Source organism: Typopeltis vanoorti, chromosome 11 (assembly GCF_054136105.1).
Source record: "Typopeltis vanoorti isolate ZY-2024b chromosome 11, IOZ_Tvanoo_1.0, whole genome shotgun sequence".
NCBI lineage: Eukaryota > Metazoa > Arthropoda > Arachnida > Uropygi > Thelyphonidae > Typopeltis > Typopeltis vanoorti.
The window spans coordinates 35,955,114-35,981,278 of NC_143559.1; the positions used below are offsets into that span (position 1 = coordinate 35,955,114).

The 26,165-nt window shown below is 36.3% G+C and overlaps 1 protein-coding gene across 1 annotated transcript in view; it reads left to right on the forward strand.

The window, feature by feature from the left end:
• Window positions 1–3,744: 3,744 nt before the first annotated feature.
• LOC150101444 (calmodulin-lysine N-methyltransferase) overlaps window positions 3,745–26,165 on the forward strand; it is a 296,337-nt gene continuing 273,916 nt past the window's right edge. The window contains exon 1 of the mRNA XM_090400523.1: window positions 3,745–4,009. Coding sequence (XP_090256649.1) covers window positions 3,905–4,009 — 105 coding nt within the window. The 5' untranslated portion in view covers window positions 3,745–3,904. The remainder of the gene's footprint in view (window positions 4,010–26,165) is intronic.

Consider the following 26,165-nt stretch of genomic DNA (forward strand, 5'->3'; position numbering starts at 1 on the left):
GTTTTTTCCCCGCCATTTATTATTTGGTGAAGAGCTTTATACAACCTCCTTTCCGTTTCTTCGTTTAATTCAGGGATTCCTTTTAGCTGTGCTGGGTTTAGTTCACTTAATATTTCTATATAGAGGTCTCCCCATTCGAATCTTATGGTCTCATGACCTGTGAGGAGGAGTATAGGTGCTCCTATTTTGTCTATCGCCCTTTGGAGAATTACCTCGGAGTCTTCTGGGATTAAACGCATTAGAACCCTTTGGGCGTCTACGGCGGGGATGGATTCTTCCTCCGATTCCTCGGCTGAGGTAATATTGCCTTTTCTTGATTCCTCAGTCTTTTCTTGGTTTACTATTCTGATCTCCCTTTCTTCCTCTTCCTCAGAGTCAGATACTTCTTCTGGGCATCTGTTATCTGGTTTTGTTCTCTTCATTTCTTCTTCTTCAGGGCTAATTGGTCTTTTTTCTGTGTTGTTGCTGGCTTCCATTTCTTCTGCTTCTGTGGTCTCTTCCGTCTCGATGCGAGTTTTCCTTGCATTACGTTTTTTTTTTTTCTTTATTTTCCATTCTGAGTTTTTTGTGGTGGCGGCTTGATTTCCTGTTGTTACTGTCACGATAGCTGGGGGTTGAATGACTGGAGAGTTTTCCGGCTCCGTTGTTTTAGGCTCCTCTGCTGTTTTGCCAATAATTAGAATGTCGTCCTTTTTTTCGGGTTCAGGTTTATTTACTGGAGTGATTGCTGGGGTTGGCGATATAGCACCTCCTATTCGTTCTGCTTGTGTCCTGTTGGGACAAACGTCTACCTTGTGGGTTGTATTTCCACATTTCAGGCAAGGTGCCTCACACTGGGCTTGGGCATGTCCTGCTGCCATGCAGTTCCTGCATTTGTTCTTGGGGCAGTCTGCACCTAGGTGTTCGAGTGATCCGCACCGAAAACATTGCTTTCTTACACCAGGGTAGTTGACTACTACCCTGGCAGAGCCTAGAAAAACAAAGTTGGGGACCTCGGCCTTCATCTCCATAAGGGAGGTCACGTCGCCAGGCTTCCAGTCGGGGTAGTCAGCATCGTTGGTGATTTTGACGTCCCGTACGTCTCCCCATTTTGAGAAAACCTTTTTTATTATCTCACTCCTTTCCTCGAGATATTCTACAGGGAACCTTTCTATTCGTAGTGTCTTCAGTAGACTTCCTAGATAGATCTTTTTTCCCTTCACATTCTACACCTGCCATTAACTTATTCCTGGTTTATATATCTTTCACAACTACCTGGTATCTGCCTGCTCCATAAGGGGTAAAACCAAATATCTTTTGTGCCCCTACTATGTCGGCGAGAGCTCTCGCTAACTTCCTCTTCGGTACTTTGACGCCTGCGTCTATACCGAGGGTCTTCACTCGCGGCAGAAATGAAGTCATTTGGAAGAGAGAAAAATATCTCACTATGAATTAAGTCCCGAAAAAGTGGATAGATCTTTAAACCAGGGCCAATCGTTCCCCGTTTGCAGAAATCTCCTGCTATACTACGTAGAGGCGGAAGACTACAAGCAGGCACAAGGCAAAAAGAAAGGACAAAAATAACTAAAAAAAAAATTCTCACCAAGGTTGGAAGCTTCTGACAGCAGGACTGGAAAATGCAGCTCTCTTTCAGATTCGCTGGATCGGACACTCCTCACAAACTGGATCGTGAACTGGAACTCATCAGTAGGTAGACCTAGTTGTGGATGATAGTTCTGGTTGATATCAAAGTTTAAGTGAAAAGAACTTACATACCTTCATTATACGAATGCCAGAAAGGTGTGCCCATATATTATAACTAAGATAAAAAGCCAAACGGCTGTATATATATATATATATATATATATATTTTTTTTTTTTTTTTTTTTTTTTTTTTTTTTTTCTGGCGAAGTTAAATGAACTTCGCCGGCAAAAAAAAGAAGAAAAAAAAAAGAGTTAATGCTTATCATACATTATTTAAAATTAGTTCACTGTTTGCGCACACTCATCATTTCATTTGACAATAAATTCCACTCACCAACCACTCTCTATGCAAAAATGTCATTCTGCACTCTCTTATGCATCACACCTTTATACCACTTCCAAGAATGACCTCTTGTTTCTATCCACTTTCCTCCTTCAACCCTTTGAAAAATATGCTGGGTATCTGTTCGATAAGCACCTCCTTGACAATTTATACGTCTCGATCATATACAATTAATCACGCTGAAACTATCGAATTGTCTGACCTTGAACAGAACATCACCCTCTTAAAGTGTTTACGTAACGTTTCATTTGTTTTGACGGACCTTTTTTTTTTGTTTTCTGTAGCCATAGACAAAACTATATTTAATATAAAAAGCCAATAGGCTTCATTTCAGCGATGTAAAATATTATTTAAATTAAGGGGATATTAAATCCCACATTGTTTCTAAACCGAATAAGAAACTCAGAGATCGGAATCAGAGTTTCATGCCGAATATAGTAACTATAAATGTATCGGCGACTACTAGCGTAAGCTAAAGCACGTAGTCCAAGTACGTAGTACAAACTAGGGCAACTCGTAGCAAAGGTGGGGAAAGTTCTGATCGCTATTCTTAGTATTTTCCATAATGTAACACCCATCTCCTAGGAGATGTATGATGTTATACATTATAGTGGGAGGTCACTACCCGGACCGGTTTCGATCTTTATTGAGATCTCATCAGTGAGTAGCTAGACCAAAAATAATACTAAGGGTATAGAGAAAAGAACCTATATACTCTTATTCGGCTTTGAAACAATGTGGGATTTAATATCCCCTTAACTTAAATAATGTTTTACATCACCAAAATGAAGCCTATTGGCTCTTTATTTTAAATAATTTATGGATGCACCTTTTTGACAACTCGTATAGCAGAGTATATAACTTTTCGCTATACCCTTAGCATTATACTTTGGTTTAGCTACTCACTGATGAGATCTCAATAAAAATCGAAACCGGTCTGGGTAGTTACCTCCCACCATAATGTATATAACATCATACATCTCCTAGGAGATGGGTTTTACATTATGGAAAATATTAAGAATAGCGATCAGAACTTTCTTCACCTTTGCTACGAGTTGCCCTAGTTTGTACTACGTCCTTGGACTACGTGCTTTAGCTTACGCTAGTAGTCGCCGATACTTTTATAGTTACTAGATACTTTTATAGTTACTAATATTCGGCATGAAACTCTTTGGTTCCGATCTTTGAGTTTCTTATTCGATTTTGAAACAGTGTGGGATTTAATATCCCATTAATTTAAATAAAACTATATTTGTTGTTACATTCTTTGATTTCTTACATTTATTTCCATACATTTATTACCAAATATTTCCTTCTTTGTATTTTAGATATTCACAAGATAATCTTTAGCCTACTTCATTTAATAGTTTTTGCTTGGTTTTTATTTCATTTTCTGCTTCTTCGATAATGACTATATCATTTGCAAATATCAAATTTTTAATTCTCGGTCATTTTGATCGAAATTCCTTTTACCGTTCTTTGATTTTGTTCATTTCTCCTTCTGGATATGAGGATACTTGACTATCGGATTTGTTCAGAAATAATTTTTCCAAATCTCTACTATTTTCCCTTACTCTCTATAAATGTACTGTACTTGAATAATCGTATTAGTTTGTTATCTACCGGCATGTGCTGGCGAATACAATGTCTTCTGAAGGCTAATAAGGAAGTAGAAATGTTTCTATTCTTATGGCTAACTTCTCTTGCCAATACCGGTATTTGTTTTACAGTATTTCGTCTTTTCTGAATCTCAGATACTGTCTGCTAGATATCCTATTTGTGTCTGATTTTTCTCTCTTCTACCATTATATCGCCTTCTGGTTTGTTACTACTATATCGCCCCCTGTTTTGCTTTAAGGGGTATTAATGTAAACAAATATGGCTGTTGATGTGCGCGACGAGCGACATGTAATGACAGAACTACAAAAAAATGGAAAATCAGAAGTCAGTGCAGCAAAAATGCGTTGGAAAATGCTTGCAAAAGTAAGATATATTATTTAATATTTCATTAATTTCCGAAATTTCCAATGATTGCTCGATGACTTCATTTGGATTAATATTTTATTTATTATTTTGGCGAATTGAGCAACTAGCGGATCTTATACTTCGGTTGATGTCTTGTAGAAAATCTAGACCTTTTTCTATGGTAGCATATCCATTCAGATAAAAAAATCATATATTACTTGTAATATGAAACTGATGACGCGTTGAGGGATAAAAAGTATGCAGATTCAGGTCCTGTGTCAAGTTTTCTGATGTCTGAGCCGGAATTTGCAGCTGCATTTTTTAAAAAAAATATTATTGTTTATGGGTGTGTTTTTTATATTGCTTGTGAAGCAAAATTCCCACTTTCCCATGGGACTAAGGTGTAGAGAGCGAGAGCCAGAACCCTGTAATGCAGATTCTAATTGATGAAATGTGGTGGTATTTAGGAGATTAGCATCTTATATAAAATAATGACCCTCTAGCTTATTGTGTTTGTGGTGGATTGAGGTAACTTGTAAAAGAGCCAGGGTTATGGAAAAATAATTACATGACAGATTGATGTAGTCTAGTGGAATGAAGTGATGTGATTGTAATATGAATTGGAATAAAGAATAGTGCACTTAGTATAGTTGTTGCTTTTTTGTCAGGGCAGTGGTAACCTTGCAGAATAGCAGTCTGGCCAGTGTCTTATATATAGAGGCACTACCACCACCACTGCATCCTTATCCTACATGTCAATGTACTTTTTTCTCATAACAGCAGTATGATGTGCTGTTTTGAGTTCTACATGCTGCTAGTGATGTTAAACCCATTGATTTATTATTATTATTAAAGTCTAGTTCAGTGGTAACATTATTATAGAATGTGAGCACATTGCTAAAATATGACCTCAGTAAACCCATGCTGTTCATTGCAAAGTAGGGATTCACTGTCAACCCATTTCTGAATGCGAGCCCTAACCAATATTTCCAAGATATTCACCACCACTCCGATACTAATTGGCTGATAGTTAGATACATCAGTCTTTGCACCACTCCTGTGCAGTGGGATTACCATACATCCTTTCCATTCCTACTGAATCTTTCCTGTTCTGAGATTCAAATTATATGGCCTAGTCAAAATCTGACGGGATATCAGTTCCTATTGCTGAATTGTTATGAAGAGGTAGCAGTGAACTCAGTGTTGCGTACACCAGGTTGATAGCTTTTAGCAAAATGGGCATTCATTAGTTGAGTGCTTATTTTATAATGAGTGCTCATTATTATTATTTTTTTTATTTCAACATTTGTGAATTATGTAAAGATTGAAGTTAGACAACTGGAAGAAGATATTCATGTAACTTGTAACTAGTGTTTTTTGTAAAACAGTGCATATTGGTACTCATTTTTGCTAGCAAGAAAAAAATCTAAAATTCAGAAGATATTAATAATTAAAAAGATATGATCCACCCAGTTCTGAATCTTGGTCAAGACTAATGTCTGATATTTTAATCACAACTCCAAATATGCAGATTAGCCTGTAATTCGGAGCTGTTAGTCATCTCCTTCCTTATGAAGTGGAACAACTTGACTCCCCTTTTCACTCCTTTGGAACTTGGCACATTGTAAGAGAACCATTTAGTTGTTTTAAGGATACTTGCGACATAAGACTGAATGATATAATCACGTAATCACAAGAAAGATATTTATTTAACCAAATATTTCGGTCTGGAAATAGCAGACCATCGTCGGTGGTATTACAAGAACAGTTTAAAAAATATACAAGCTAGAATACTAACAATAGATCGTTGAAATTAGAACATGCCGCGTGATGTTATATCACTAAGTATGAAACGAAATATTTTGAAGTAGAAACATGATTGAATTTGCTATTAAAAAAAAAAAAAAAAAAAAAAAAAAAAAAAAAAAAAAAAAATTAATGGGTAATCTTGATTAGGCTTTCCCAGATTTTTGATATAGATATGCAGTCATTACGATTCAGGTTGGGATGATGGAGCAAGGCCTCCACGCTTTCCTTCCTCTTACATAGATCCCGTTATAGGTTCGAACGTTTGTTCAAGGAAAGCGTGGAGGCCTTGCTCCATCATCCCAACCTGAATCGTAATGACTGCATATCTATATCAAAAATCTGGGAAAGCCTAATCAAGATTACCCATTAATTTTTTTTTTTTTTTTTTTTTTTTTTTTTTTTTTTTTTTTTTAATAGCAAATTCAATCATGTTTCTACTTCAAAATATTTCGTTTCATACTTAGTGATATAACATCACGCGGCATGTTCTAATTTCAACGATCTATTGTTAGTATTCTAGCTTGTATATTTTTTAAACTGTTCTTGTAATACCACCGACGATGGTCTGCTATTTCCAGACCGAAATATTTGGTTAAATAAATATCTTTCTTGTGATTACGTGATTATATCATTCAGAGAACCATTTAAACAGGTGTACTGCCCTTTTACTGTCCTGGAACACACCCTCAAAACATGGTGATATGTTGAAAGTTTATATTTCACTTGGTTAGACTATAATAAATTTAGTTTAATCCTTTATCCAAGCGTGAGCAAACAAAGTTTGCGCCTGAAAATATCATCAGGACTGAATATGGTGTTGTACTACCTTTACACTTGGATAAAGGATTAAACTAAATTTATTATGGTGATATGTCATCAAGCTCTACATCCTTATTAACATCAAGTATTCCCTATTCCTCATATGTCTCCTTCTCACTCACCATTAGTTCCTCCTCTTCCTTCCTTTCCATTGCATTCATCTGCATGATGAATATTCACATGAATGAAATACCTTTATGAAATATCCATTAAACACTCATGTATAATGGAATAATATTCCATTAAATTTATTAAATTTTAATATTTTATATTTTCATTATATTTATATAATTATATTTAATTATTTTTAATATTAAACATTAAATATTATTCCATTAAAGTGTAACATGAATGTTAACCAGCATTTAAGCCTGAATACTCATTTGCTCATTAAACATCTCAAATCTGCAGTAGTTATCATTCTACCATTTTCACCAACCAATAGCATCTTTCCATAAGCCTTCTTTTTTCTACTGTCACATATCGAAAGAACTCTCTGGTATTTTTTTTTTTTTTTTTAAGCTTACTTTTGCTTGTACTGCCCTTTTACTATCCTTACTTACCAAGCGAGTCGCCTCCCTTGCTTGCTGTTTGTACACTTCATGCAACAAAAATCCAGATTCACAAGTTTTTCATAATAATAATACTTCCAGATTGCATGTCTTACCTCATCATTTATTCATTTCCTACTGACTGTTTAATCCCCTGACATTTGGAATACCTTCTGAGATTGTCTCTATCATATAGTTCTTGAGTATGTGTAAGCAGCATTGATCTCCCTTCCATTATTTCTTCATTCCATATTACCTCAAACTGTTTCCAGTTTTCCATAATCACCAGCCTTATAGTTCTACATATATCCCTTTCTCACAGAAATTTTCATATGGCTGACCACCCCCAGCTAATCATCTCATGGTCACTCTTACCAGCTGGTGAGACTTGGAAGATTTGGCACACCATTTATAAGAACATTGACTGATGAGATAATCAAATCCAAGATTGTTGATCCACATATGTTTTCTGTTTCTCATTTCCTAAGTTAGTTGCATCTCCAAAATTCCCAAAATTCATTCGCTTTGCTCCCAGATGCCATTTCTTCATTCCAGTCTATAGACTGGAATGAAAAAATTTCAATTAAGGTAATATATTGCCTTAATTGATATCACCCATAATGATCATTCTTTTCTTATTTACCAGGGTGCCTATACATTTCCTTCTTACTGTCCCCCACATTACGAGGTCTATAGCAACACCCAACTAAATATTGGGTTGGAAAATAAGTACGTTCGGTTTTTCAGAGTGGAATGAAACACATTTTATTTAATATATATACTACATACTAGTCAATTATATATTGATCCTCTTTATCAATGACCTCCTGCCATCTGTCCACCAACTTCATTATGCCACGTTCATAAAACTCCTGAGGTTTACTGGTGAAAAACTGATCCAGGTGTCTTTTGACAGCCTCCTCATTATTGAAGGTTTTCCCGTTCAGAGAATTCTGCAACGATCGGAATAAGTGGTAATCGGAAGGTGCCAGGTCCGGTGAATATGGAGGATGTGGCAAAACATCCCAGCCAAGAAGTAACAATTTACTCCGGGTTGCTAACGATGTGTAGGGTCTGGGGTTGTCGTGGTGAAAGACAACTCCTTTCCAATTTGTCAATTCAGGACGTTTTGTGCTAATTGCATGGGCCAGTTGCGTTAACTGTGAGCAGTAGACAGTTGAATCGATCGTTCTACCTGATGGTAACACCTCGTAGCGGACAACACATTTATAATCCCACAACACAGAGAGCATAATCTTCTTTGGGTGCAATCCCACTTTCGAGGTTGTTTGCAGTGGTTCGCTCTTGTGTCCCCATGATCTTTTACGTATCATATTATCGTACACGACCCATTTTGCATCTCCTGTAATCATTCGCTTCAAAAATGGGTCATTTTCCTGTCGACATCGCAGCGAATTACAGATGAATATGCGAGCAGTCATATTGGCCTCAGTCAATTCATGCGGCACCCAAACATTGAGTTTTGAAACATATCCCAGCTTGTGCAAGTAGTTTTCAACACTTGTATGGGATATGTTCAGTACTGCAGCAATCTCCCGCTGATGGATTTTTGTCGATGATATTCTTTGCGACATTCAAATCAACCTCTGTCAGGCGACCGGTGTGAGGCACATCACTGACATCGAAATCTCCAGAACGGAATTTGGCAAACCACTTTTTGCTTATGCATTCTGTTAAGGTATCATCCCCATATATGCTGCATATTTTTTAAGGGCCTCTGCAGCTCTTTTGTCTTTTTTGAAATAAAAAAAGCAAAATATGCTGGTAATTTACACCATTTCCTTCCATTTCTAAAAATTTCTAAAAACACAAGAAATTGAAGTAGACCGAATGAAAATTCACTGAAAGGTTATGTGAAATGTCACCTTTCAACTACGCAATAGCATTGCATGATAGCGCAACAGTAGCAACAGACGAAGCGGCATAAACTTGTACTAGCGCATAAACCGAATAAACTTATTTGCCAACCCAATATTATTATTATTCAGGCCTCCAAGGCCTCTAAATATTTTATTCTTTCCACCTCTACCTCACACTATACTGCCTCAAAGCCACCAGCACTGCTTGCTATTTGTATCTCCAACTTAAATGGACATAACTCCTCTTCTACCATCAAAAGCACTCCTCCCTTTCTTCCCTGTCTGTCTTCACAAAAAAAATATCTGTCCATCTTTTTTGCTGTCAGGATATCATTGTCATTCAACCAAAATTACTTATTCTGACAATTTTTGGACAAATAAATCCAATCAATGCAACAATTTTGCTCCCTTATTTTGAATACTTCTGACATTAGTGTACAAACATAATAGATTCTTTCTGATTTTATAACGTCTTAATGACACTACTTCTCAGACGTGTCATACCCACCCTGGTTTTTTCTTCTATACTACCATCAATTCTTACAACTCTCCTTATACTCAAATGCTCCCCTCTCATCCCAGGCCATATCTATCATTTTTTGCCGACTCAGACATTCACTTCTGAATCCACCATCCATACTTTTCTTGCATTGTACTCGTTTACGCCAACTTTGATATTTTTTCATGTCTGCATTGTGTTCTTTCCCTCTCATTTCCTTTAATCATGTTACTCATCTCTCCATTCATAAGCTTCCATAACCTTTTTTGCTCTTTCACATCATATCACTGTGTCGGATGTTCTTTTGACAACATTCATTATCCTTCCAGCAACAGTCTCCCCACTTGACTCACACCAAAACACTTAAATGCAGTCCGTCTTCCTTTTACAGTTCCATTCAGCTCTCAAATTCATCCCACATTCACAAAATGGTACTCCTTTCTGCTCGCATAATTTCTGCTAGCTATGCTTTGCTTGCCACCTCACTTTTATATTTGGGCAACACACTGACTAACTTTCCTACCACACTTATCCTTTATTCTCCTCAACAACCTCCTTATATCCAATTTGACATTTTCCTTGTTCCCTTCCAAAACATTCATCCCTACTACTACCAACTCTTTTGCATGCTTATTCCTCATATCCAATACCTCTCACTCTGCTCATTCTACCTCCAGGAAAACAAACCTTATGCACCTTCTCATTCACCATGCTTCTAATAATAGAATCTCAATACAGAGCCACTTTTGAATCATTCATTACCATTTTCATATGCTATATTTCCTTCCATTCTTCTTCATTCTTCCTTACATGTTTGTAATTCTCTTCATTTCAAACCACATGCTCTTCATCTCTTTCCTGATCTTTACCATCTCTGTTTTCATGCCTGGATCAACAGAATAAATATCCCTAAAATACAGTTCATGATTTCTTGACCCATTGATAGCAGGCATCCCAGGTGTATCTTTATACATCATCATCATAGAACTATTATCATGATGCAAACGATCACCAAAAGTATCACAAGTAATCTGAGTGGATGTAGAAAACTTAGGTAGTATAAAGCAGCTATCTAATGCTTGACTATCTTCACATAATCCTGATACTTTGAGATGAGGTTGAATGTCAACTTATTCAACATGGTAAGACTGGGTTGCTTATTATCTGGAGTTAATGTAATACCTTGATGCATTCTATCAGGAGATATATCTGTTGTCATCATCTGTGATAATGGAGGTAATTCTGTGTCAATTACTGTATCTTCTCCAGCTCATGATCTTTCCACCATTACAGACCACTGAACATTGCAAAAGGATTTCTTAGCCACCACACCAGTATTTATCCATGGTTGAGGAAGGGAAGCTTGAGTTAACCACTGTATCAATCTTGATGTGTGTATGTATATACATCCTTAATTGCATGGATGTGAAGTGTCCATTGAAGTTGTAGAAATAATATGGATATGCAGTGTATATCCATATTATTTTCATATTAGTATTTTTGATATATTTTATCCTTGTGACCATTTGGAGAGTTAGGTGTTGAGAACTCTGGTTTTCCTTCTCTTGATAGCATTACTTACTCAATATTCTTGAGCACACTGTTGTGACCAGGTCTATGGACCTTGCCTTAACCTCTTCCTTTATACATTTACTATTTAAGTTGCAAAGAAATCTTTTCCTAGGTCTTTCTTGATGATGGCAGCTCTGCCCTGTGTTGTTTTTGTTGTATTCCAGTGGGAGCAAGGCCTATGCACATAGGCTAGGATCACATTCCTCCTGAAGATGAATGAGAGTGAGTGTTGACTAATCCTGGTAAAACTGGGCTAAGACTGCATTTTATTTATAACCTGATGTGAAGAACCAGCACTAGGTGATATGGGAGGTTCTTCAGATGATACCAGGGTTTGATAACTTGTGCTGATTCCCAAGTAATCTGTCAGGTGCATGTTATCTGACCCTTGAATTAATGCTTGATTTCCACAAGACCCTGATGCTGTGTGATGAGACTGAGCATAGAATAACTTAGCAGTAGCAGATGGCTGATATGCAACTGGAGTAAACACCTGATATTGAAATGGATTATCAGATAATATCGGTGCATTTTCTGTTTTCGTCACCTATTCCATCTCCCTAGATGGCATCAGTTCAAATTCTCTATCTATGTAGAAGATGCACAATGAGTGTGCATCTTCTACAGACACCAAGTCTGGTGCTGATAACCTTTGTTGATGCATTCCACTAGCAGGCAAAGCTTGAGAACTCTGTTGAACCATCCCATTGTTCACCTTTGACTTCTAAACCACCTTCAGAGAAACTGCTTTTAGGAGTGCAGAAAGCTGGTCCTGTGAACGTGGTCTACAATTGCTTTCAGATCACTGTATTTCATGTTGAGGATCACAGCACAATGTTTACAAGAATGTTCAATAATAAACCCTGAAAGAAAGGACTACACACATATAGCCATTTTGTGAGCTTTGAAGCTCAATCCTTCACATGCTAATGTCACATCTGCTATGACTTCATTTGAAAGTAACTGACAGAAAGTGGCTAACATTGGTCTCATAATTGTTCCATTTAAAACAAATTGCCAGTTTCCATCTTTTAGATTGCTATCAAATGCTAAACATTCAAATATATGCTGAACAACTATAGACTAAAACCTCCATGTACTATTCTCAAATACAAAAAATTAAAGTACTAAAGAATTCCTATAATCAGTGCTAATTATGACAACCCACATCACAATGCCAGTAAATTAGGTTTAGCATGATGTCTAATTCAAATGCTTGATACCAATAAATATCTTGCCGATTTCACTATGAACTACTCACCTTACTCAAAACATATGTAATTATTCAACATCTAACACATTTATAAATCATCACTAAAATACTATTAATACAATCACTAAAATATACAAGTGTTGCAAAAACACATAACCATACAAAATACTGCAACATCTAATTTTATTATTATTATTATTATTTTATGTTATTACGTGACACCTTCAGGGAGTCTAAGGACTCATCACGTGTGGGCACTCTACTCCACTCTGCTACACACAACTACCATCAACGGCATCTACAAATACCAACAATATTTTTTGTCTGTAAATTGCATGTATCTGAAGGCTGATTTGCTTGTACACTGGATGAAAAACCCTAGTTTTCAGAAGAAAAAATCCTACTACCTCCGTATGAGATTGGCTAACTCACCTTCAATGGAAAAAATAAAAAGCCCATATTAAGATTCCTCTCTTAATGATGAGAATCAAACTTAAGCCTTTTCCACTGAAGGGTGCAACATACTGTTGTTCTTCCACTTGCTCTACAGAGGTGCTAATTTTTCTCAGTATAATATTCCATTTTCACCATATAATTGTGAACAGCTTTTCTTTGTCTTGAAAGTGGGGTAAATGTTTTTTCATTGAATAATGGCAAGAATGATATTGCTGAAGGTGAATATGAGACAGTTAATTTCAGATGTATGTGAGGTGATAGCATGGGCATCCGCAGAGGGGGACAAATGGGCACTCCCCCCCACACACTGGGATTAAGTAAAAAAAATTCCACAAATTATAATCGTAAGAGTGATTGAGATATGTAACCTTATACTCTTGACCATGGGATGTTTTGTCTGTCTTAAAATTTTATTACAGGTTGGCCGGTTTCGGCCCTCGGCAGGGCGTGATTATTGAAATTATCTATCTATCTATCTATCTATATATATAAATTCATCTTTGTTTCCTTTATATACATTAAATGTATATATTGTAAATTTATATACATTATGTATGTGTTTTTGTATTGATGCAGTACTGTGTTCTATAATCTACTTGTGAAAAAAAAAAAAAAAAAACCAAAATTAAATAATTAAATAAAAATTTATTGATGTAATTGACTCCAAACTTTGCCCCCCCCCAGAAAATTTTCTGTGGACACCCATGGGTGATAGCATTCATTTCTTAGTAGACCATCATACCTTCAACACTAGAAGTTATTGTTATTGACTAGTTTCATTATGTAGTCTTTCTTTTGGTGCTAACAATGCCATGAGATTTTATATATATGTGTGTGTGTGCATTTTATTTATTTTTTCATTATATTGATCCTTTGATTGTAATTATGAGAGGTGTCATCACTCTGGATTGTGCTTATGTCTATATTGTAGGTGAGAAAGTTGGAAAGAAACATCTTAAAACTGAATATTAGATTTGAATATTTGTAGAGTGTACTTTTAAGGAAATACATATGAATTGGAAGTTGTTCCAAGGACAGTTAGTGGTTCTTGGTAAACACTTTCCATCACTATATGTAAGACTGCTGTCCTGCTTCTTGAACTGTATTAAAGCTTAGGTGTTAGCAGTTGTTCATCTTTGATTTTTTGTGATTTGAACTATAAAACAAATAAGAAAAATAATTAAAAGATATTAATTTAATTATTTAGCTGCTACTATTTTGCTTGTTTATACCTATCATCTTTAGAGCACAAACAGCAATACTTAATAGTGGGATTAGTTAAAAATTATAGTGGGCAAAACAGAGAACCGAAGTCCTAAATGGAGCCATTTATTGTTGGATCAAGAGAAATTTTACAAGTATTATGATCTTTGGTTTGGCCACACTATACTGACTATTTGGCTGCATGATCCATTTTTAGTGCATTTAAACAGGCTGTTTGTAAATGGCCAACATCCAGAAATCTACTTCAAAATAGAAAATGAAGTGATTTCTTCCCTTCCCAGACACACACTAGTCATATGCTTTCAAGTTGATCTTATTTATTTATAGAAAGACAACACATACTGGAAAAAATTTACACAAACAATCAGACTATCATCCAGCCCAACAGTATCCTAAAAATAACACACTGCTAGAACTATCTGTTTCAGTGATACTGCTTTTACCAGTGAACTCGCCTACCTTTGCCACACATTTTTATCCAGTGGCTATAACTCTCGTAACATTGATAAAGTGTCTCCTCCTCTGTAATTACAGAAGACCACAGCAAAACTGTTACTATCCCATATATTCAGGGCACATCTGAAAAGATAACCAGAATGCTTAATAAATATAAGCTCCATAATACATTCAAAACCCTCATCCACTCACCTAAGGACAAATTTTATCCTTTATTACATCCAGCAGGAGGAGTCTTTGTACATGTGACCTGGCTTCCTATGAACATAGAGGAAGATCTGTTGACATCTGCCTTAGGGAACATAAATACATTTGTCACCATCGTTATGGTAAGTTAAGACTTGTAAACCATGCTATCTGCATCCCCTCACGTAGGATGAAAAAAAACAACAACAACAACCAAAGTCCTACACAGAAGTCATTACAAGGCAGAGACATTTATCAAATCTCAAAGTATGGTGGATGTACTCATTTTAAGATCAAATTAATACTTGCAAAACTTCTCTTTATCCAACATTAAATGGCATTAAATTAGAACTTCTTTGTTCTTTGGTACAATTTTAAACCCCCTCCCCTCTGTGAACTAATTTTTGCTGTTTGCATTCTGTGAGAAACTATTTGTGCTCTATAGATAATCCAGGCAAAATATAAGTAAAATAATTAAAATCTGTTAACTTGGAAAATCAAAATGATTTTGGTAATCGAGTCTGTGTAGTGTAGGCTTAAAAAAAAGATTTCAATTCAATGAGATTTATTATATTAAAGAAGGATTACTAATTTGACTTACCTGTGTTTGTAAGAATGGCCATAGCTAAGTCGCTATAGACCAGTGTTTTAAATCAGGTTATTTTCTTTTTCTAATGAACCTCTAATGAAATTTAAAAGAATAATATATACATACTACAGGGTTACCCAAAAATAATTGGAATTATTTAAAAAAAAAATTATTAAAGTGTATAATACCATATTCTAGTCTTCTTCAAAGTACTCTAAATGTTGAGTCAATGCACTTGTCCCAATGTTTTTTCCACTGGTGGAAACAGTCTGGAACTGTTCAACTGGAATACTATTTATAGCCTCCAGTGGCTTTTTTTTCACATCAACAAACCGCTCTTTCATGGTTTTCTTTATCTGTGGGAATGAAAACAAATAAAACAAATATCGAAACATACCTTTTCGATGTTTTCATCATTTCTGCTTGTCAAGGTCGGCCAGATTGTTGTTGGTCTTCAGCTGACATCTCTCCATTTTTGAAATGGGAAAACCACTCGTGGACTTGTGTTTTATCTAAAGTGTCATCCTTAAAGGCTTGCCAAAGCATAACAATAGTTTCAGCAGCAGTTTTCACCCCCCCCCCACCTAAACAAAAAAAAAAAATTTCGCACACACTTTCAGTTCCTTGTGGTCAGCCATCACAAAATTGCCAAACTTGCTTGTAAGCACTAACAAAAAAAAGCAGCCAGAACATTGAACCAGTTCACACAGGATGATGCCACTTGCCAGATGGGTGCAGAAAACTGCACACTCATGATGCTACTGACATCTTCCGTAACTAGAAAATGTGTACTCATCAAGTTCAGTTTCCAGTTATTTTTGGGTATCCCCTTGTATATATATGTTTATTATTAGAAAAAAATATAAATAAATATATATAAATATTTCTATAAATATAAATGATGAAAAATAAAGATGAAGTTTGCTCTTTTCTTAATAAAAATTTTGACTGCTTCATTCAGAGTGTCTCATGTCTGATACATAATTTCCCATACCAATATACTATTTTATATATATATTTTTTTTTAAACCATATTTCAATTATGAAATCAAATAGGAATGAGGAAATCACTATATTAAAGGAAAACTGTGTGTGGCTTGCGATTTTCTCATTCCAATTAGATGACCTATATGAAAGGTAATGTTAAAAATAGCAGTCATTGTGCAGTTAATATTGCCTATGAATCATACCATATACAGCATGTATCAAAGGGATATTCCGTTATTCATAATTTAAAAATTAAGTGTATATTTTTCTTATTTGAAAGTTTATTTTTCACTTGGTCAGACTATAATAAATTTAGTTTAATCCTTTATCCAAGTATGTGCAAACAAAGTTTGCGCGTGAAAGTATCTTCAGGACTGGGGCAAAGTGGTACAACACTGGGCGACTCCTTGCAAAGGTGGAGCAAGCTACCAACACTCCTATCTCAGTATCTCCCACAATGCAAAACTCATCTCCTTGCAGATATGTATAATGTTATGCATTAAGGGAAGGGCCACTACCCAGACTAGTTTCGACCTTTATTGAGGTCTCTTCAGTGGGAGCCAGGCCCAAGTGGAGATGACCACTTTATAAAATAATAAAAATTTATTATTTTTCTTATTTCTTATGAGACATATCCAGAAAGTAAGGTCTATTCAGAATTTACTGCCAAATATGATACGGGAGAGGTGTTGCATATGCATGGTAGCATACAGTGATCCTACAGTCATCAGTGCATTCAAATAGTCGCAGACTCAATGACTATTTGAATTGGTTCCATCTAAGTTAATGAAACAAATAATGACATCCGAAAATGGGCCTGTACTTTTCAATAGTCCATCTCAAGAACCTATGTTATCTGCAGTCCCAAATCAGCCATCCATTCCTACTAATGTGGGATTATTTGATACTCAGCTTCAGCTCAAGGAATCTGGGTCTTGTAAAGATAATTAAGCATTAGTTCCTCATTGTATATCACCTGAGCCTTTCATATTCTGCTATATTACTCAGGATGCAAGACAAGATATTAAATCATTGCCCTGGTATCATTTGAAGAGACTCCCATATCACCAGTTGCTGGTCCTTTACCTCAAAATAGTAGTTCCTCGATGATGATGCATCAGGGGTGTCTGTTATCCCTAGTCAAAGTAATTACTGTTAGATAAGCAGCAATTTCAGTCACAGCAGCCTTCACAATTTTTAGTAATATTATGGATGCATCTGAATTGCTAATTATCTCTATTTCCAGTGAATATCAGTTAGATAAGCAGCAGCCTCAGTTTGTGATTCCTCTGGAAGGTATTCAGAAGGAGCCAAATGCAGAAAAAATGGAAGTACTTATATCTATTCCTTTGTCTACACTAAAGTGGAAATATTTACCGGTCAGCCCTATAATTTGCACTGATGTTATTACTCACAGGCTCTTGCAGGTCTCAATCCTTGACCAGATGACCTGCAAGCCTGTTCTGGCCAGGCACTATCTTCTCTTCTCTTCAAGCTAGTGCTGTTCTGGCCAGGCACTATCTTCTCTTCTCTTCAAGCTAGTGCCTGGCCAGAACAGGCACTAGCTTGAAGTGGAACTGGAACAGGCACCAGTCAGTAAAGAGGTGGAAGGTATTAGGTCTGAATTAAAGATGGTGATCAGAGAGGTTAGAAGGCTTAACTTAAGATTAACTGATGTAAGCAGAACTAGGGCAGTAGCAAGAGAATGAGAGAGGAAGGTCTTAGTCATATTGAAAGGTATCATTAAAAATATTAGTTATATTGAAAAATATGAATATAGCAATGGAATTTGTAAGACATGTCAGCTCTTTTACTATATTAATGCACCAAAAACTGGCATTACTCTGATGAAATATTTTTTAATCTAAGTCTCATCTCTGGCAAGGTTCCAAGAGAGTGGAAAGAGGGTAAGATATTTCCATTACATAAAGGTGGCCCCAAGATAGATATAATCAATCACAAACCGATTAGTGATTAAGGTACTGGAAAAGTTGGTTATAAGTAGAATTCAGGAATGGGTGGATAGATATAAGATACCCTACAGTGGGCAGCATTGCTTTATAAAAGGTAGGTCCTGCTTTAGTAATTCGCTCATATTTTTATAATAGTGACAGTGGAAATGGATAAATGGAACCTTGGTACTGCTGGGTTTGCAAATTTTTGACAGAATTTGCAAATTTGACTGAATAACTCATGGACACTAATGAGATATCTTTATCTGCAATGCAATCAAAACGTGCTCCTAGGTCATTTTTATCGATTTCCAAGAAAGTGAAACCAAATTACATTGCTCCAAATCCCTGGTGGTGAAAATGACTCAGTATCTTATCAACACAAAAAGACCCTGTCTACTATCACTCTTGTGGCAGTTAAACAAAATAAATTATTCCCTACAATTCTCGAACCGACTAAACTTCTCTTAATACATTTAACCACATTTCTCTTGATTCATTTAACTACACGGCAAGTTCACAGTCAGTTTTGTCCATCATACATCTGACAATGATTTCAATAAAGCAATCAGCTGACCATCATGTTGGCGGTTTGCCCTGTATATAACAGGTTTTTGTACCTTTTTCTTTTTCTTCTTTTTCATTTTCATTTCTTTTAAATTTTAAATTCATAATTTCTTTACTTCATAATTTTTTTTTTTTTTTGTAATTGGTTTTATTCACATTTTTTGGCTAGGCTATTTGATGAATATTTCTATGCTTAGTTATTGGTTCTTCATCTTCAACACAGTAATTTATATATCATCTCAGCTTAATCAAGTCCTGCACTAAGTACTATGTCATTCCTACCTTCAAAAAATGCATACACTCATCTTCCCTTTCACATTAGGTTCAATAGCCTGCAACATCAATGTAACTTGGTTTCTCAGAAAACTGATACTGCTTATGATACGACAGTTAATTCTATCTGTACCATACACTACTGCTATAAATTGAATATATTCTTCTGGTGCGCTGCCTGTTTTGCCACCGCTATATGAGACTGGCTGACTCACCTTCTGCTGAAAAGCCCATATAAAGGTTCTTTATATCCAAGACATGATTTAAATCCAGGTCTTTCTATCCAAAGGACTTCATCTATACCAGAGGGGGAGGGTTCTTTCCCCCCTCTGGTATAGGCTAAAATTAGTTTTTGGTGTGAAAAAAAGATAGGAATCACACCAGCAAACAGTGCAATGCTTCTAGACAAGAGATAATGGACATGTATACAAGGTATGTGTCTGGAAAGTAAGGTCCATTCAGAATTTACCTCCAAATAAGATATGGGAGAGGTATTGTGCATGCATGGTAGCATGTAGTGACTTATTAGCTAGCCATTGATCATTTTACTTTCATTTTGTTATTGTTCTGTTATATGATGAATTTATTATTATTATTATTATTATTACATGACACCTCCAGGGAGTCCAAGGACTCATCAAGGGAAGGCACGTGCTCTACAGCTCTGTCTCCGTCACTCAATCCACCAACTGACTGCAAGGAACATCCATTACGGGATAGACAGGACACATGAGTACATGATGGGACAGACACGTATGCTTCTCGTCGGCTGCCGTGCAGCCAACAAGAAAACCTTGAGAGTCGATTGTACGAACGTTGGATATGTTCCAAATCCAAGATGCAGGATTAGAACAGCGATCAAAGCAAAATAATTGCATCGCTGGTGACACACACTGGATAGTTATTAAAACTTAGGTGGTGACATCCTACAAATGGTGACTACAAAGAAAAGGAAAGTTGATGCAGAGTGTCGATCTTTCCAAGAGAAATGGACAGATGATTTTTTTTGTTGAAGTCAAAGGCAAACCTGTGTGCCTAGTTTGTGGCAATGCATTAGCAGTAATGAAAAAAGCCAATCTGGAGCATCATTACAGCTCAAAACATGCTAAACTCCATGAATTGGGAGGCCAAATGTGTCTGGATAAAATCAGTGCTCTTCAACAGAGTTTGAAATTACAACAAGCTGCTAGGCCTCGTTGTGACAGAGACAACGTTATTCAGACGAGTTATGTAGTGAGCGAGCTAATAACAAAGAAGCTGAGGCCTCATGTAGAGGGAGAGTTTGTGAAAGAGTGCATGGTGGCTGCTGCAGAGTTGTTAGCACTAGACAAAGTAAAATTGTTTCAGAGTGTTAGTTTATCTCGGAGAACCATCTCAGATCGGATTACTGACTTAGCACAAGATATTGAAAAAACATTGAAGGATTCTGCAGGAGATTTCCAATTTTTCTCTCTGGCTTGTGATGAGACAGTGGACCTAACAAATATTGTTCAACTGGCCATTTTCGTTCGTGGGATAATTGCAGAGTTTGACACATAAGAGGAACTTCTGTCACTGGATGCTATGCATGGCACTACAAAAGGTTAGGACTTGTTTGAGAGACTTGTTTTATCAATGAAAAACTTGAGCTAACAATTGAAAAGTTAAATGGCCTCACTACAGATGGAGCTCCAGCCAAATCGCTGAAAGGGTTAATTGCATTTGTCAAGAAAGAACTGAATCATCTCAGTCTCGATCCAAGTGATTTAATTATATACCACTGCATCATACACCAAGAAAGTCTCTGTGCACATCGTTGCGGCTCAACAATGTGATGTCAACAGTAGTGTCATGCATAAATTTTGTCAAAAGCAGGTTTTAACAGCCGCCAGTTAAAGGAGTTACTGAATGATCTTGAGTCTGAGTACGGTGATCTTGTTCATCACTGTGAAGTGCTGTGGCTGAGTCACGGGAACATGCTCATGAGATTTTACGAACTGCGGGATGAAGTCGAGCAGTTCATGGAGATGAAGGGAAAACCTGTTAGGGAAGTCAATGATAGCAAGTGGCTGTGTGATCTAGTGTTCATAGTAGACATTACCAAGTACCTCTCAGAGCTGAACGTCAAGCTGCAGGGCCCAACCAGTGGAAAGTGCAACTCAAAAGGAATAACACGGTGCATTTCCCCACTCTGGAAGGACAAAACCCTTCTACAACACTTCAATATGCTGGGGAATGTGCAAAACTAATTGAGGCATTTAATGAAAGATTCAAGGACATGAAAAGTTAACAAATGTAATTGAACATCTTTGCTACACCGTTCAATGTGGACCCAACTGATGTGCCTGATAACCTACAACACGAAATCATTCTGCTGCAAAGCGATGTTGAGCCGAAAGCTAGGTACAACAACCTCCCACTGCTTGAGTTCTATAAATGTTACATAAGCAGTGATGAATTTCACACTTTGAGGAGACATGCATTGAAATATGCATCTCTGTTCAGAACAACTTACTACTGTGAGCAGTTCTTTTCAAAACTTGCCATTGCACTCGACTGCACTCCAGACTGACCGACGCAAACCTGGAAAAGCAGTTGCGAGTAGCAGCATCATCATCCATTCTAAGCTAACATCACATGCCTCACCAAAGAGAAGCAGTTCCAGCCATCGCATTAGATGTGAGTTAATTAAATGTTTGACCCAATATAGCTAAATAGTACTAACACTACACTAATAAGGCCAATAATGGAATATGCAGCACCTATCTGGTCACCTTAGGCCTCATTGGTAAAGGAAAAATTTGACAAAATACAAGCAAAAGCATCCAAGATTATCATTGGTGGGCTTGTCCTGCTGGAGGACAGACAAAAATTTGCCACCATAAAATAATTAAATAATATCAGAAGCTACCAAAACAATCATATCTCCCTAAAAACTTATGAACATTGGAATCAAAAATGCAGACTTCACAGATCATCAACTTTACAATATGATGACACTATCAGGAAGGAAATAGGCCTTGATCAGCTAAATACCCATATAAACAAAGAACCTCTATTTTCCAGTCCTTTACCTCCCGATACCTCCATAAATCTAAGTCTTACCAAACTCTATACAATAAAAAAATCAAAAGAAATGCTCAAAGAAAAAGGCCTAAATATTATCAACCTTCTTTCATCCTCCAAACAGGTTATTTGTTATACCGATGGATCGTCAGACCACCAATATGATTAATGGAGGCATTGGTGTTCTCCTTCTACTCCCGAAAGGTGAAAAACTTTCAATAAAAGTTGGATCTGGGAGAATTGCTTCCAGTTTTACCAGCGAATTTTATGCAATAAATGAAGCACTCGAAGCCTACTTAAAATTATCATCATCTCAACAATCTGAGGGAATTATAATTTACAGTGACTCGAGAACAGCCATCAGTTATTGCATTTTTTGATTGCCTTAAAATGCAATAACAAGCTCACACAAGACACCCATAAACTCTTAAATCAACTAAAGTGTTTAGGAAAAAGTTGCATTTTACAATGGATTCCTGCTCATATAGGCATTGATTACAATGATGCAGCTGATAAATTAGCAAAAGAGGCCAGAGAACTCAACCAAGAAACTCGCATGATAACTCTTGCTGATGCTAACGCACTAGCAAAATCTAAACTAATTCACTAAAATCAGGGATACAACACCAAATTGCCAAAATGAATGCTGACAGAAAGACCTCCACCATGAGCAAGACTCCGAACACGACATTTTAGAGGAATGAAGAGCAATACGTATGATACGAGAACATATAGAAACTTTAACAACTGCCCCAATATGGAACTGACACCCACTCGCATCCTTACCTGTCCAACAATTACAGCAGCCTTGCAAGAAATAGATCCTAATCCTGAACAACAGCTCTATACAAACAAAATCATCGACATAGCCAAAGCAGTTCAAGGAGCACATGGACACATCTAAGACTTTTCAAAGGACAAGACAACCATAACAACAACAACCAAATATAGCAGGCTAATTTTTAAGTTGATAATTTTGTATGGCCCGTGAATGATGTTATACATATCCAAATGGCCCTTGGCAGGCAGAAAAAAAAAAAGGTTCCCCATCCCTGATCTACACCAACGGCATCTACTGCACACCACCACCAGTAGTATTTTTACAGATAATCACAAACATCCATGCCCATGGCAAGATTTGAACCCACAGCCTTTTGGCTGGAGAGCAGATACACTAACCACTCAGCCAACCAGGCCAGCAGATAATCAAATATATCTCTTTAATTATTTAATTATTGTTTTTTTAATACATGATAGCTTCTCTATAGTTTAATTTGTGTTTGACTTGCTCATTTGTTTTGTGTTTTCCGGCCAGTGAGTCTTATTTATTTTTCTTAAGCATTTCATTTCGAATGCTTTGATATTTTGTATTTCTTTCTGATTAAGTCTTCATGTCTAGGCTCCATATGTTGCTGTAGGTATAATGATGGTTTTAGAGAGTTTTAGTTTGAGACTTTTTGAAATGCTGTTATTTTCCCATATTTTGTTTAATTTATTCATATTTAATCATCCTTTGTTAAGTTTGTATTTTACTGTTTCTGTGTTGTCAAGGTTGTGAGTAATGAGACTGCCAAGATATGTAAATTGCTTTACTTGTTCAAGTGTATGATTTTTGTAGTTTATTGAAATTTTTTTCTCATCTCTTCCTATTTTCATTGTTTTAGTTTTGCTTAGATTGATTTCATTCCAAAAGTTAGTTGAAAGTTAGTTATTTGATGATTGTATCCTTTGGATTGAAGAAACATTTTTTTTAGATTTTTTCCTAACATCCAATTAATTGTACTGGCCATTTTTATTTAGCAGATGTACAAAATTTTTACAGTTTCAGAAAACCTCTATTAAAAAAATATACTACATTTTGACTATTACTTTCTTCCCAGCCCTATTCCTTTGACACACAAGATCATAGCAAATTATTTCCATCCCTTCCATCTATATCAGGGCGTGTCTGGACAATTCATCATGGGACAAATCATCGCAGGGAGAATTCATCGGCGAGACAATTCATTGTGGGAAAAATTCATCGCACGAACTATTAATCACTGAAAAAATTCGCTGAAAATGTTATTTGCTAGAAAATTGAAATGATATTGCATTGACTTCGATATATGAAAAGTAAATGCAGTGCAAGATAAATTTCATAAAATATAATTTTATTATGTATCTATGTATTAGTCCGTGCGGTTAGCCAAGTGGCTGGTTGCTTCACAACCATGTGCCTGGGAAAGGAGTGTCCTGGGTTCGATTTCCATCACTGACATGAGGAGCTTAGGATCTTTCTCAGACATAGCCAAGTTAGCTGGTCTTGGGTGAGGACTGCAGGGTTTTTCTTCCCAGTTTATATGGGATTTTTCCTCCAGCAAGCAGGCAAACTGGCCTTGAGAACTTAATGCTTCTACAGACATAGGATAGACTGGGATTCATAGGCCAACCACCTTATTCTCGTATAATGGTTGCGCTTATAAGGAATAGAAACCCTTAACACTGTAAAGGTAAAAGAGGGATAGATCTTTGTATTATTTATTTAAATTTTCATATTATATTTTATTTTTAAACAGTCAAAGTAATATTTTATTGATTGGTGAGTTTCCTAATTTTTGTATCATCCTAAAATGGTATGAATAATCTTTCTTACTTTGATACTACAGATTCTGTTGATGGAATATTAATATTTAGAAAATTATAACCGCAACCATTATACAAGGATAAGGTGGTTGGCTCTGTGCCTCCCAGTGTATCCCGTGTCTGTAGAAGTGTTATCTTCTCTGGGCTGGTTTGCTGTTTGCTTGCTTGCTTGCTGGAGGAAAAACCCCACATAAACTTGGGAGAAAAACCCTGAGTCCTCGGCCAAAACCGGCTAACTTGGCTATGTCTGAGAAAGATCCTACACTCCTCATGTCAGCGACGGGAATCGAATCCAGGACACTCCTTTCCCAAGCATGTGGTTGTGAAGCAACCAGCCACTTGGCTAACCGCACGGACTATACATAGATACATACAAAAATTATATTTTATGAAATTTATCTTGCACTGCATTTACTTTTTATGTATCAATGCAATTCATTTCAGTTTTCTAGTGAATAACATTTTCAGTGAATTTTTTCAGCGATGAATAGTTCACGCAATAAATTTTTCTGTGAAGAATTTTCCTCACGATAAATTGTCCCCGCAATGAATTTTCCTTGATGAATTGTCCATTCGATGAATTTCCCCTGATGAATTGTCCTTGAACCATATCAGGGTATATGTGAAAATATACCAAATTGCTATTCAAATCATTTTAAACACCAAATCAAACTAGTAAACCTTACCTATTTTCCTATGGAAAAAAACTTCATTTTTATTGCAGGCGTAGACTTCTGTGGCTAATTGGTTCAAAAGATATATTTCGGTGATTACACCACATTTTTTATTATTCAGTTATACAAAATACTGAAATAATAGTTCCCGACAAGTTTCTTAAATCGTAGGATTTACATCTTCAGGGGGTAAATAGTATAACTTAAAGTTTAAACAAGAGAATTAATAAATACAAATCATCATGGCTATTCATAAAACTCAAATAACAGAATGCAGATATAAAACGTTATTGACGTTGAACAATACTGGACGATGTCATGTGTTCTTGTTCTTGTTTATACAGTCCGTGCTCAGATTGGGGTAGATTTTTTTATTAGAGCTGACCACACTTGATGGAGAATTAAACCTTGATTTTTATTGCATTGGGTTGGGTTTTTTAGCATATTAGCAGCTTCTTTAAATTTTCTTATATAACTGTTGTTTTCTATGTATGACATCGTCGTTTTTTGCCAGAGTACATCGTGTCCAGTGAAAGTGATATGGAAAGCAAGAGCCGTTTTTTGTTCTCTTTTATATTGTACGTCTTTTTGGTGTTCAGCCATGAATATTTCTCCAGATCTTCCTGTCTGTCCTACATAGCAAATCCCCCAAGAGCAATGGATTTTGTAGACTCCTTGTTTTTTAAGAGGATGATGAAGTGGTTTTGGTGGATGTAGGAATCTTGGGATTTTTTCCATAGGAAGGAAGGCTACTTTTATGTTGTGTTTGTTCGTTAATTTGGCTAGCTTATCTGTAA